General features: G+C 33.3%; 2 protein-coding genes across 2 annotated transcripts; both read right to left on the minus strand.

Annotated features, from left to right (window-relative positions):
- Positions 1–434: 434 nt before the first annotated feature.
- Positions 435–3,289, minus strand: LOC114740546 (short-chain dehydrogenase/reductase family 42E member 1). The gene is made up of 5 exons (XM_028928700.1): positions 2,994–3,289; positions 2,296–2,638; positions 1,741–2,009; positions 1,464–1,660; positions 435–1,255 (listed from the first exon to the last, which is right to left on the minus strand). The coding sequence occupies exons 1-5, from the start codon at positions 3,181–3,183 to the stop codon at positions 821–823; spliced, it is 1,434 nt and encodes a 477-aa protein (XP_028784533.1). The 5' UTR covers positions 3,184–3,289; the 3' UTR covers positions 435–820.
- Positions 3,290–4,559: 1,270 nt separating this feature from the next.
- Positions 4,560–5,543, minus strand: LOC114740547 (heavy metal-associated isoprenylated plant protein 28-like). The gene is made up of 3 exons (XM_028928701.1): positions 5,254–5,543; positions 5,067–5,139; positions 4,560–4,941 (listed from the first exon to the last, which is right to left on the minus strand). The coding sequence occupies exons 1-3, from the start codon at positions 5,257–5,259 to the stop codon at positions 4,742–4,744; spliced, it is 279 nt and encodes a 92-aa protein (XP_028784534.1). The 5' UTR covers positions 5,260–5,543; the 3' UTR covers positions 4,560–4,741.
- Between the last annotated feature and the right edge of the window lie 9,546 nt (positions 5,544–15,089).

Genomic DNA, 15,089 nt, shown 5'->3' on the forward strand with positions numbered 1-15,089 from the left:
CCCTTGATCACGGGTGCCGGCCGGGTGAGAGAAGGATCAACGGGAAGCGTATTAGAACAGGTAAAACAGTATAAGCCAACCCACTGTTGTGCAAGTTGAAATAGCTTGCCAATCCGCGCCTGATGGCCCAACTAATTTTTTTTTTAATGATAAAACTATTATTATTAGTATCGATTTGGCTTAGTTTAAAAATATTAAAATTAGACTCAGAGTCTTAAACTTGAACGGTAAGTTATAATAAATTAATATAAAAATTAATTTATTATTTTCAAAAAAAACATTTTTTATAAATAATTAATTTAACTAATTTTTTTATCCAAATTAAGTAGATTATATATATAAGTATCACATATTTATTTAATTTTACAAAATAAAACGTGCATATAATAAAGCAACAAATAGATAAAACGTGTATATATAAAAGAACAAATAGATAAAAAATAAAAGATAAACAATACTCTTTAAACTACATATATATAGTGTTTAATTATATATATAATTACATGAATGGGACAATGTGCACGTAAAATTTGAAAGACAAAATCCTCTAACTATGTTATATTGGGAAATACATGAAAATTATTTTTTTTAAAAGAAAAAAGTGGGCTATTTCCCCAACCCGGGGGTTAGCCTGTAGCAAAGTGCTCTAGATAGCGGGTTGGCATTTTGTCATCCCAAACCCGTCAAAAAAAGGGCTGGGCCTTACCGGCCTAGTGTATTACCTGCAGTAAGAATTTATCAGTGAGGGCATATAAGGATGTCCGAGCTTATTTCCTTGTTTTATCCAACAGAAAACGCAACGAAAAGTAGAACTCAAAGGTTATTTCCTTGCTTTCTTCAACAGAAAACGCAACGAAAAGAACCCAAGGGCTAAAGTCTGCCAGAACCAACCCTTTGCATTTGCAGGGTCCACCCTTTTGGCCAGGTTCCAAGCATAAAAGGCCTCAAAAACATGCGCAGCTACGGCTAGATAAAACACCAGCTTGGCGCACCACATTGAGCGCAATATGAAAACGGTGAGGGATCTGAGATGTGGCACAAATCCTACGTCGGGCAAGCACACAGCACAGAATAGTGAGATCATTCCAAGGACAACAAATAGCCATGTGTAGATTGTTGGCCCATCTAGCCATATCTTTTTCCTCTCTTGCCAGTATGATACGGTTGAAGCCATCCCCTCTCGAGGAGTAACCATGGGAACATAACCAATTTCCTCCTTGGCTTTAAGGTAGGAGAAATAATGGGTAACCCCCACCTGTCAAAACACAACACGAAAGTTTAAGTAACGTAGAACTTGAAATCATGAAATGATGTAAATCATAATTTGCAAATCATGATTCTGCGCATCTTCATCCACATTTATAAAAGCTCCTGACAACGTTTACAGGAGAGATGCAAACCAAGAAGAGAATGAAAAGGCTACAAGTCCCATCTATATAGCAAAAAAAAATTAGGAGACCGACCTTGTGTACTTCAGACGGAAGGATAAGTGGCTGAGGAAGCCACCGCAGGTTCAGCCACGGGTATAAGATTGTATAGAGTCCCCAGAAAAACCTTGCAAGCAAAAGAGCGTGATCCACAGATAAGGAAGTCTTTGGTAGTTCATAGCCCAAGCTTCTAACAAGAGGTTGAATGAATTCAAAAGTATTAACCGGAGAACCTGTACAAAGAAGTGTCAACTAACGTTTCTTAAATTTCCAGCGTACTGTCAATAGACACAGTGAATAAAGAAATTATTACCATCAGATACAAAGTATGACTGGCCAGCAGCGATAGGGTGCTTTCCTTTTCTAGGAATATCATCTAAAAGTCCCATACTTGCCAGTATAAGAGCAAGTACCAGATTGTCCACATAAACCCAATCTGACTTGACACTATGGTCGCCGATTCTGAATAGCAACAGACCCAACTTTGCCATGGTTATGATCCTTGGAAGGTGCCTTTCTTCACCTGGCCCATAGATTGCAGCTGGACGCACGGCGCAGGTGTAAAAACTCCCATTCCCATTCCTTTACAAAATTAAAAAGTTATGCAACTCGGTCAATAATATGATATTGATAGCCACCAGTTGGAAGGAATTGAAGACAATGGCCAAAATCATCTTTCAATTTGTCAGTGCCAGAAAAGATTATGACTACTGCAGCATCAAAATTCATGACAGCAGACACAATACTAGTAGCAAAAACTTACTGGCAGCAAGTTTTTTCAATCATTCTTTTTAAGTACAAGTTATTTAGGTAGAAAGTGATCCTGCTGCATTCGTACACAAGCTCAGAACTGGTGGCAAAAACTTACCTAAAAGGGCGGCCATTGTTCTTTAGAACCAACTGTTCAGCTATTGATTTACTGCGCCCATATGGATCAACATGGTCATCGATTGGGAAATAAGGCAAAGTCTCGTTTCCGTTGATAATCTCCTTACCGCCAAAGACAACATTGTATGTGCTAACATAGACAAGCCTTTTGATGCCATGGAGAACACAAGCGTCCAAAATGTGGCAAGTCCCGTTGATATTGACCTCGTCAACACGACCAAATTGCAGCATCTCTTTCCCAGACATACCGAAGGAGGCCAGGTGGAAAACACAATCCGCCCCACGCAGGACACTTTCAACATCTTCTTTTCGGGTAACATCCCCTGATCGTCCAATAAACTACTTAATTAATTACATATATGATTAAATATATTATATATGTTTTACATGCAATGACTAGAGGGCGGCAGAAGTGAATGCATAGAGGATAGTGCTTATCACGAGAGGTCAAAAGATATTGACATAACAATGATGTAAATGCAACCATCCAAACAGGAAATGGAATAATACATTGTCATAAACAGAGAGAAAAACGGCAAATTATGACTCATGATCAAGTGCGTGAATGAAAAGAAAGATGAAAAAGGAATAAACTAAAAAGAGAAATCGAAACCCTAAGAGAAGCATAAGAATGGGAATGGAATCAGGGAGGATAAGTAAAGAAGAAAGAAGAGGAACCTTGAACGCAGAGAACGCCTTTGCGATTGAGAAGATTGGACCAAGGAGAAGAGGGTCGAAGATCAAAGGCTCGGACCTGGTGAGCACCTCTGCGAACAAGCTCCAAGCATAGAGCAGAGCCGACAAATCCGAGTCCACCGGTAACTACGAACGTGTTGTCCTCTATGCCTTCATTCTCGCTTAAGTGCATCTTTCTCTTTCCGATCTCTTCTCTTTTCTTTTCCCCTTTCAGATTCAGAGTCGCCTTTGGAATTTCGGAATTCCCTCGCCTCGTCAGCCCATCAAAAGTATAGCCCCCGCGGCCCCCCAAATTATCTCTCTTGGTAATTAGGAAAACCAATTCCGCGCGCGTCCAAACGGTTTTCCGATCGAACGATGGCATTTTTTCATTTCTAGTCACTAACTCTTACCAACTCCAGTTGGACAAATTTTAAAAAAAATATTCTTCCCATTTTAAATATAAAATTTTTTTGTATATTACAAAAAAAAAATGTATATTTAGGATCAGAAGAGTTTTTTTTTAATCATTATTCATTTATTCCTTTGCCCAAAACATTTTTATATTTGAAATTTCTTGCCAGGATTTTTATGTTTGTCATTAGTAGCGTTGGTTGTGAAAAAATTTATAAATTTAAAAGATAAGCACATAGAAGTCTTATATTTAATATACCAAAGTAAACATTTCAATTAATTTCTATATTTAAGATAAAGGAAGTATTCTCTTGAGAATATTTACAAAATCAACTACATAGAGAAACACTTGTTCTTTTTGTTTCGGTTCAACTACCGCATAGGGGCTTTGAATGTATGATCTTCTGGATCATTGCATCGCCAGATCCAATAATCTTCGGATTCATTTGTGTTGATGAAATGGCTTTTTTTTTTTTTGGGACTCGGTCAGCCGGCAGGGTGGTTCATGTTTGCTTGAATTTTTGGATAATTTTTTTGTTGGTTTGACCTTAGGTTTTCTTTTTCCTAGGAGACAATCTTATTTGAAGCATTATTAAGCACTAAACGTGGTACCTCTTTTATTAGGAATCTAAGCATTAGTTCACTATATACTGTGAGAGACTGGACTTTTCTACTAAACTCAGTTCTCATTAATTGCCTAATATTAGTTTAACATGTGGAGGAAAGACAAAATAGTAAAAAAAAAAAAAAAGAAGAAGAAAATATCTTGTAAACGTGAAATGTCTTTTATACTTCTAAATAAAAGAGCTAATAAGGAAAAATATAAACCATACTGTTAACTATACCAAACAAGGCCTTGAATTCTGGAATATGCATTCCAAATGAAAGTTTATATATATATATATATCAAATAATGATTCTTGATTTTTTCCATCACTGTGTTAATTCCTACATTTATAGTATTGAACTTTCTCATGGGAAGGATGACACCAAGATAAATGTGCAATTAATATATTATGACAGAATGAACACATCATTCCCATTTTTTTCAAGTCTTGACTCTAGCAACGAAACGGGTTCAAGATCTCAAATAAAAGAAAGAAAGAAAGAAAGAAAAGAACTGTCTTTACAGGGGCTTCTGTAACGAGTAATGAGTGCAGCAAGGCTGGAAATAAAACTGTGTATTGATCGCAATCTGTTGTATTGAAGTACATGTAAGATTTTTTTCTCTGAGGCTAAAAAGTACATGTGATTGCTATAACTAAAGAGTAACAACATATAACCATCCCGGACAAAAAAGAGAATAAATGAAATTGGTTGAAAAGGAAAGGAAAAAGCTAGAAGAAGTTGAAGGAGTGAAAAGAGAAGGAAGAAGCATAAGAAGCACAAGTATAAGCGTCAAGAAGATCGTTCTGAGCAGACCAGAAATCAGCTTTGAGGCCTCCTCTCCTCACTGCCTTCAGAATTTTGTTCTTGTGTGCATATCCTGTCACCACCACTTTCTGTCTCTTCCCATCCACTTCCACTTTCTCTATCCCTGCATCTCCAATATATTCACTAATCCTCATTAACTCCGTTCTTAAATTTGTATGAAATCTGAGGTAAGTAACATAGACATCACACAACTTAAAAAAAATTTCAGAGAGTATTCATATACCGAACCTTTTAATTTTGACAGGCATTTCCTCAGTCTTTTCTCATGGATCCCCACCATCTCTACCTTCAACTCCACGCTCTGTAAATACAAATCATCACATCATCATCATGATGATGCCCCCTTTTGATGAATTCTATGTTAAAACTGAAAACATGCTGGACAACCTCATCTAGTTTGAAGCAATGTACTTACCTCCATGAAAACTTGAGAGTCCAGCGACAGATCACAGCGAAAGATGAGCAGCTATAACGTGGAGAAGCAATAATGATTCGGAGTTTTGAGACACAACAGGGTGATAGGGTCTGTGTATTATATATATAGAATCAAGAAACCAGAAACCCAACAGATAATAAAGCAGAGATGTGTCTTGGGTTTCGAATTGAGGGTTAGTTGGAGAGACAGACAAACAAAACCTCGTGCTTTTCACAGAAACAAGGCCTATGATTAACGACACTACTGAGAAAAGAAGAGTTTATGTTCAGAATTTTGAAGCTCAGCTCCCACTCCAAGGCAGCTTCAAGTCTGCGCAAAGGGCAAAGCAATTATAGGATTGAGAATTTGAAATGATTGGGTTTGACGGGTCCAACTTAGCTTTTCTTTTCCTTTGGAACGATCCGGGACCCTACTTTTGATCTGTTCATCATGCTTATTAACCAAGTAAGGATTCAAGGGGACAATCTGTACATATATATGTTCCTTTTGAGTATCTGTCATGTACTCATTCTTTACACGTCAATTCTAATCTCACTCTCAACTATTTCATTCACATCGTTTTCACATGAATAGATCAGAGTAGTAATGAATAAAAAAGAAAAGGAAGCTTACAATAAGAATGAAAAGAGAAAAAGAGAATAGAAACGTTGTAAATATATGGATAGCGCAGATAAGATAATGAACCAAGCAGCAAGTTTGGTATATTTTGGCCCGCATATACTTCTCTCAGGTAGTCTCAGCTTTACTGTTGTAATATTTCACTTTTTCTAATATGCCCTTCGCTTTCAATCCATTTTGTTGTCCACAAAATAAAAGCATATGATGCTATATATAATACTCTCTCTGATTCTCAAAGTAAGACCTGTTTTGTAATATAATTTACACTATAAAATAGGTTTTATATTTAAAAGGGAAGGAGTAATAAGCTAAGCATAGTTGGGATCCACATAGCCTAGCTAATCACTTTACCTTTCAACTGTCCTCTCCTCTGAATCTCGAATTTTCAGATTCTTCCTTCTCTCGCTTTTCTTTTCATTCTTTTCTGGTTTTAGTTTTTTTAAAACAAAAATCCCTGTGAGTATCAGTGCAGCCAACTAGAGAGTTACGAGATAATCAAATGGATGTATAACATATAATTGTGCGTATAATGCGTGTAAATGTAAGATATGCAACCATCTCTTGTCTCTAACATAGGAAATACTACCTCCGGTCCTAATTATAAGAACTAGTTGACTAATTTGAAGAAATTAAGAAAATAAGTTAAATTAGTTATTTGTAATAAATAGGTGTTCTCTTTCCTAAAATATACTTGCTAATTAAGTTTTATTAGCTTAAACTATTATTATTAGAGGGACTACTTTGAAAAAAACACATAAATATGAGAAACAAAGTAGATTGAGATCTTATAATTAGGATCAAAATAAAAGTAAAGCAAGGTCTTATACTACTCATTCACAATATCTACTCCACTTGTAAATTGTACTGACCCTTTCAATTAAAAATGCAGTGATTGTCAAATAAAAAAATCCATAAAGTTAATTTTAATTTGTTACACTAATGCGGTTGAAGTTTTCATCTTTATTAAATATTTGAAATTTAAATCCATTGACACCGTGAATAAACAAATAGATTGAACAAAAATCGACAACCATGACAAAACTAATATTATTAGAATTAAAATACTCGGATCTAACTACATCATCTAATTTGGCAGTAACTCCGTATTTGACAATCACATAATTTATCTTCTTTCTACTGAATTTTAATTGGTTAATTTAATTCCATTTAAATGTACTATAACGTAACGTAGATATAAATTGACTATGTCGTGTCATCATCAGTTGATTGGTGAGTTTTGTACAGATCAATATAATTAAGTTCCGTTGAAATCGAATCTTCTGTTTAGTGTGTTTTTGTCTGTTTTTTTTAGGTCGTTATAAATCTTTGTCATGTTGTATGTATAGTGTTGGGAAATTCAGGATTTGGTTTTTAGTAAATGGAAATGTTTTTGTGGCCCAATTAAAGAAGGCCCAGTGAATGATAGGACTTAGGACCTTCTGTGCATGATAACATGGCTGCTGGTTAAATTAAGCCTTGTATGGCATAGTTTTAAAAATTATTTATAAATACGTTTTATATAAATTGAGACAAAATTTTTTTTACATACTCACTTTATATTTCATAAATTATTATTAAAAATTTACTTATCAACTATTTCAAATGGATCCTAAGTGAATGGACAGAGTAGATGCATGCCTCAATTTGCATTTATTTATTTATGACAAGATAATCATGCACTGCAACAACAAAAGATGTGATTAAAATAAATCATTTACAGTTAACAGCTTGTTGCCTTATTAACAATGTCACTTGTCATACTTAAATGAGATCTTGAGTTTGGGATTGATGTTAATATATCTTATTGTGTTTTATTTTGATGGGCAAAATGCATCATCTTAAGGCTTATTTGGAAAGCTGCTTTGATTTACAGAATATAATATAAATATATAAATAAAATTTTATCTCAACTTATATAAAAATGCTTATAAATACTTATAAATGACGGACCCAAACAATCCCTCAGTGAATGCAAGAAGGAGAGTCTATCAAGCACCAGGAAATGGAAATAACAAGTACTCTTTTGGGTTTTTTTTAATAAGAGCTTAATAATTAAGTTACATAGTTTAAAAAATAGTAAAAATTAGTAAAAAAATAACAAATATGTAAGGAGTAAACTTTTTTACCAAGTATAACTTTATTTATGAGGGGATAAGTAAGAGAGAGAAAGCATAAATAAAAATGTAGTATGGCAATTTGCCAGCCTTTTAATTAATACAATATGTAAAATTAATTAGAAACAAAAATAATAAAAATGTATTAAATATTAGCATCAACACAATTTAAGATTCTTATAAAAACCGATTGAATATTTTGAACGTTCACATGAAAAATGATTGGTTGGCATTTATGAACTTGCCTGGTTCTGCTTAGATCTGAGCAGGCCAAGATCATGGATATTCTCGAAACAGCCTTTGGGGGTCAAAGGATGTGGATTCCGTGCAAGGAGTACTATGCCGCTCTGAGGGCGCGTCGCTATGTGTCCCACTATTAGTCGCTAGTTTTGATCCACAATGGCGAATAAATGAAATGCAATTTGCCTGCCGTGTCCACCGGTTAACATCGTCAGGTCAGCTCTCTGACTTCTCCCTAACACTACTTCCTGTCTTAGTTTGATTTTTAATTTTATTTTAAATATAAAATCAATTTTTTATCAATTTATTTTACCTATTTTTGTTAAAATAGTCTTTATATAGTTATACATGTTAAATATTTTATTAAATAGTAGTTTTAGTTAATAATATTTTTATCCTTAATTAAAAAATACTTGACTAATTTAAATAGATTAAAAAAACTAGTTATGTTAGTTATTTGTAATAAATATGTATTATTTTTTCTAAAATATTCTTGCTAATCAAGTATAGTGACTAGAACAGCTATTATTATTGTAAGGACTACTTTAAAAAAATAAATAAATATAACAAACAAAATGGATTGAGATTTTATATTTAAAACTAAAACAATAATCAAACAAGCTTTTATGTTAATGATCAGAAGTAGTACATGATTAACGAGAGTATTTCAGTAAAAACAATACATAATAACAAATTTCTTGATATACTCAAATTAGTCAACTAACTCTTATATTAAATATAAGATATAGTATTTATCAACTTTCAGCTTAAAAATGTTTACATAATTTTTTTTATTATTACAAGAATATTTTTGTCTGGGATTATAAACTCTATCCAACCCAACCGTATGCTTTAATTTTACAGAGTTTGATGGGGCCAAAAAAAAAAACGGAGGGAGAGAGAAGTCAGAGCCTGCACAAGACAAGCCAACTTTTTGCATTTACTCTTTATTATAAATTTTAAATAACTAATTTATATCTAATAAAAAATTAGTTGAAGTTATTTTAAAATAATAAGTATATTAAAAATATATTTTTGTTTTCAGATATAATATTTTTATAATAAATGAGAAAAATAATAAAAAATAAATATAAAAATGTGATAAAAAAGAATGTGGCAGAAGAAAGAATAAATAATTAAATGCAAATTGAAAAAAAATAGAATTATAAATAGAATTAGAAGGAGTATTCTGCACCATTGACCTAATCTAGCGGGTAAAAATATGACACCTGGCGAGACGCACTCGGTGCAACGAGCTGTTCCGCGCACGGAATCCTCAGCCTTTGTCAAGTCACTCAAGTGAGCGGGATGTCTTGTTGAGTAGCGACTGGTGAGTGAGACTGCAATGCCTTGCTGAGTGGCGAGTGGCGCAGTGCTGACGACGGATGCTTGGACTTGGAAGAATCCAATGAATCAATTCAATGACAGATAAGATCCCAAAATGACTAGAACACTGGGAGATTACCGACGTCCTTAGAAGGGATTTAGACGAAAAATTGAAATTAGCTCTTACTAAAATTTCACTTTGCCCATATTTGTCTCTTCCGTCTTCCGAGGTTCTTCCCCTTTCAATGCCAAATTGCCAATAAGTGATCACAGAATTTTGGGGTGAGAATAGTACCCAGTCCTGGTTTTATCAAAGATTCATCGACATCTATAATTACGAAATGAAAGCGACCCCGAAACTCCCAGCATTTGTTGACGTAACATCACATCATTAGTGGAAATCAAACACGTTACGATAAAACAAATGAGTGCGTTACCACAAGGCGTTAGCAAAAAAAAGGTACAACAGCCAATGAGTCGTATACATATAAAAAAGTTTTTAAAAAATACCTGTTAAATTTTAAAATGATAACTGGATGATTCTGATAGATTTTGAGTGATTAAACCCTTTCAATTATTGTTATTATTATTATAAAATTAATCAGCATAGCTTATTTATTTTTTTTTTAAAATTCAATTCTGTCATTTTCTCTAAGAAAGAGCTAGCATTTGGTTGAACAAAATAGAAAACTAGAATATCTCACCAATATTATGACAAAAAAATTTACACTTCAATTTTTACTCAGAAGACACTTTTAACATATTTTATTTGTCGAAATTAAAAAAAATTTAAATCTCACTAACTCTATTTTAAAATTTAATTATTTTTTACCTTTATCCTTATTTTTTTGGCCAAACTTTTACCCATATTCAATATATATACTTTTTCAAGAAAATAAGAATCTACAAAACAATAAATTAAAAATAAAATTATACATTTATACAATAAATTTAGAGAGACGGCCCACATTGAGAATAAAAAGAAAGGGCAGAAAGGCTCTTTCTCTACCCTATAAATATCTCACGTCTTTCAAGCTAATTTTTATTTCGTAAGTACCCTCAATTAATGTTTGAAGTTCTACCCTATTTTTTTTAATAATTTCTTAATTAATGCTCATAATTTAATAACAGATACTCACTCCGGACTATTCTATAAAAAATTAATAAGTGTTTTTCATAAACCAAAGAAAACAGATAAAAACAATCAATATATTATATATCTATTTTTCTTTCACAAATCCCTCATTAAAATTTTTATTGTGTATTTTCTTAAAAGTATTCTTTTTTTGGCCACAAGAATTTATCACGTCAAATCAATTTTTTCCCTGAAGAAAACGATATATTGGAATAAATTAAAATGAAAAATAAAAATCGTGACAAGCAAAACCCCTAGCGTAGATACTCCATCCGTTCCTTATTATAAGAGACATTTGATGCTTATGGCATGTTCCTATATATAAGAGACACTTACAAGTTGTCTCTACTTTTTTGTGTTAATTTACTATTTTACCCATATTTATTATCTCCAACTCATACTCTCTCTCCTTCTCACTTCTCTTTCTTTTAATAATTTAATTGTTCTCTCTCATACTCTCTCTCCTTATTAATGAGGGCATTTTTGGAAAAAAAATTATACTTTTTACACATTAATTGTTCTTAACTAATTTTAACTGTTTTTTTTATCAATGTACTTCGGTTATTTGTCTCTTATAATAAAGAAGGGAGGGAGTATTATATTATACGCCCGCAAGTACAAATTGATAAAATCGAGGCCCCACCGTCTTTGACATGGGCATGTTAAGTTAGGCCCATGCTGTGGACGACACGTGACCTCCATGTGATGTCTACCTTGCTCGTTCAAACACCAATCATGATAAATCTAGGTTTTGCGATTTAAATGCCGAAGTCAGCTCGCGGCTAAAATATCGGAGGCCTGAAAAAAAAAAACCAAGAGGAAGAAGGAAGAAGAAGAGGGAGGGAGGAAGGAAAACGCCGAATAAAATCTCCATGGAAACGATTTCAAATCTAAATCTGAATTTATCTTTAAAATATTATTACTTTCGATTCTAATTATAAGAACTCATTTGTAAACTACAAACATAATATTATAATTACAACCGGAGGTAATAAATTGCGTCTAAGAAAATTATTTTTTTAAGCTCTATGAGATTTGAGATTCTAATAACATGAGAAATCAAGTACCATGCTTTTGCATACTTTTTTATTCATTTATTTTTTTTACTAAAACATGGGTATCCTTTTATTGAAAGCAATCATATTTGAGGTACTGTCAAACACTAAATATAGGTATCTCTTCTAGCAGAAATTCGAACCTTACTTTGTCATGTCGTGAGGAACTAACAACTTTCGTTAAACCCAATTCCTGTTGGTTTATTTATTTTCAATTGATCTCTCAAGTTTCAGATACAAATAATAAGGATTACGACGACTCTAGCAGCCTAAAATATTTTTTCGGATACATCTGTGTTCCGCGGCTTAAAATATTTTGTGATATATGCAACACTCCTAAAGTATTTTTTTTCTTGCCTTGGTATTGGACTTAAAAAAATGTACGATGCTAATACATTTTTTAAAAAAATACTATAAGGTGCTAAATGCCTGAAAAAAATTTCAAAGTATTAGACACACTTGAAAATTTTTTCAGGATATTAGATGTACTACAAAATATTTTAAGATGTTCAATCAACAACAACAAGTCCTATCGCACTAGGTGGGATCGACTACATGAATCACACGACGCCATCGTGCTCTGTCAACAACCCTATCCTTAGATATGTTATTGACTAGGAGATCTCGTTCAATGACCTCATTAAGCGTTCTTCTTAGTCTTCCTCTATTCCTTTTTATGGAACTTCATCTTATTTGATCCACCCTCCTCACCGGAGCCTCCAATTGCCTTCTCTGCACATGTCCAAACCATCTTAAGCGATTTTCAACTATTTTCTCTTGAATGGGTGCAACACCTACTCTTGCTCTGATATTTTCATTTCGAATTCTATCTTTTCTTGTATGACCACACATCCATCTCAACATCCTCATTTCTGCTACCCCGACTTTGTGCTCTTGTTTGACTTTGTGCTCTTGTTATTCCTTTATTGCCCAACATTCACTACCGTACAACATAACTGGTCTTATCACACTCCGATAAAATTTTCCTTTAAGTTTCTCAGGTACCTTCTTATCACAAATAACTCCGGTAGCTTTCTTCCACTTTAACCAACCAGTTTGTATTCTATGAGAAACATCTCCATCAATTTCCCCATCCTCCTGTATAGTGGATCCTAGGTATTTAAACTTTGATACTTGAGGAATGATTTGCTCCCCCATCTTCACCTCCAAATTCCCATTGCCTTGCCTCCCCCCAAAATCACAATGCATATATTCTGTTTTGTTCCTGTTTAAACGGAAACCTTTTGACTCTAAAGTCCTTCTCCATAACTCCAATATAGTATTAATCTCTTCTTTTGATTCCGCCATAAAAACTATATCAATGTGCTAAAAAAAATACTTTAAAGTATTATATACATCTTAATCCTGGATAATAAAATAAAATAAAATTTTTACACGTATTTCTCATAAAAAGTAATGATCCAAATTTTTAACATAATAAGGTCCACCGCTATTTATCGTGATGGGCATTCAAGTAACCCGTGAAAAAATATTTTAATATTTATTAAGTTTATTTGATATTATTAGATTAGGTTTGATTATTCACAGTTAATTAATAACAAATCTCTTAAAGTGGTTTTATTTTGCTTACATGAGACGAACTCTCAGACAAATGTAAAAGACAAACAAGTTCCCTTCACCGAACTAGCTTCACCCAATTACTATTGATCATGGTGAGCTTATTTTTTATTACTGTGTGGGGCATACAATTTTTTAATAATGCTAGTAATATTAAATAAAGAGTACTTGCAGTAATTTTTATATAATATCTCTCGAGACCACAAGATTTTTACAGTAATTTTAGATTATTTTTATTTGTATAATAATGATTATTAGAATGTCATGGCATGACGAGAGCGTGCTGAGGAATATTTCGAATCAATTAAGAATCAAAGAGAAAAAATTAAAACGCATGCAAAGCAGGGCGCTCTGTATAATATGCAATCATGCATTATTAACAGACAAATTATTAGTGCTAATAAAAGATCAATAGGAGACGGTAATCTGAGGAGCCAGGTGGCACATGGAGGATCATATGCTTTGTCAGGTGGGTCCCATTTGAAAATTTGAAAAAATAGATCTGAGAATTAGTGAGAATCCCTCCACTGTCTCTCTCTCTCGCGCTGGTTTCCTGTCTGCTTCCCAATTACCCCATGAAATGATAAAATGATAAAATATACCAGCAATCATTGGGACACACAGTGCCTTTGAGACCGTACGAATTACCCATTTTGGCCTCCTTGAATTAAATAGCCTCCCAGACGCAAGTTGCAAACTTTGAAAATTTTGAGAAAGTGAAAGGTTAAATTAGTCCACTCTGATACGCCAGTCATGAAAGGCGACTGAAAAATAAAATAGCGGATGAAATGAAAATTCATGTTCATGACTGAAATACCTTAATATTCAGAGCCATAGAGCTAAGGTCAAAAAAAAAAAAAACCATAGAGCTAAATATATTTGGGAATATGCAGTTGATGTCGGTTTTTTTGAATGGGCATGATATTCAGTTTGTTTTTTGAAATTTTAATTTTTATACATTTTGAATCAACCCTTTCTAGCTTTCAAGTGGCTGAAACTCACCAATAGTTATTGCGTCAATTAGATTTATAAAACTCATTCGTTTTTAATTTTTATTCTACCTTTTTTCCTTTTTTATTTTTCCTATCATTTTCCCTTCTCGACATGAATTAGGTAATGGTTCCTAGCTACTCCTCCGGTCCTTAATATAAGACCTATTTAACTAATTTGATTAGATTAAGGAAGTTAGGTAATTTAGTTAATTATAAAAAAAGTGACACATTTTTCCTAAAACACCATAATCATCTTTTTTAATACTTCATCTCCTTCTTCTATTTGATTATAGTTGAGGGAGTGTCTATAGGGGTAATTTAGAGAAAATTGATAAATATGAGAAATGGGTCTTATATTTAGGACCAAAACCAACTCAAGAATTGGGTCCTATATTAAGGACCGGAGGAGTATTTTAAACAAACACGCGATTTTTTTTCCCAAAGAAATGCTGAGTTCTTCATTATCAAATTTTTGGCTAATTTTCCCACACAGGCACACAAAATCACTAGAGATTTTCTTCACGTCCCTCCAAGAGGCAAGAGGTATGTTTGAGAAACATGACGACGAGATGAGATTCAAATAAATGAATTCCTTCCACCTCACATCATATTTCCATCTGTCCCTTTTATTGAAAAGAATCGGCTCTTGATTTTTCATGCAGCCCTTTATCTTAACTTGCAAGAAGCCTTCACCAAACTCTCAGCTGCTCCCAATTTACTATGTGCATCTATTATATCCTCTTTCGTTTATAATATA

Source organism: Neltuma alba, unplaced genomic scaffold (assembly GCF_004799145.2).
Source record: "Neltuma alba isolate B1F8T4 unplaced genomic scaffold, ASM479914v2 tig00003186_pilon, whole genome shotgun sequence".
Lineage (NCBI taxonomy): Eukaryota > Viridiplantae > Streptophyta > Magnoliopsida > Fabales > Fabaceae > Neltuma > Neltuma alba.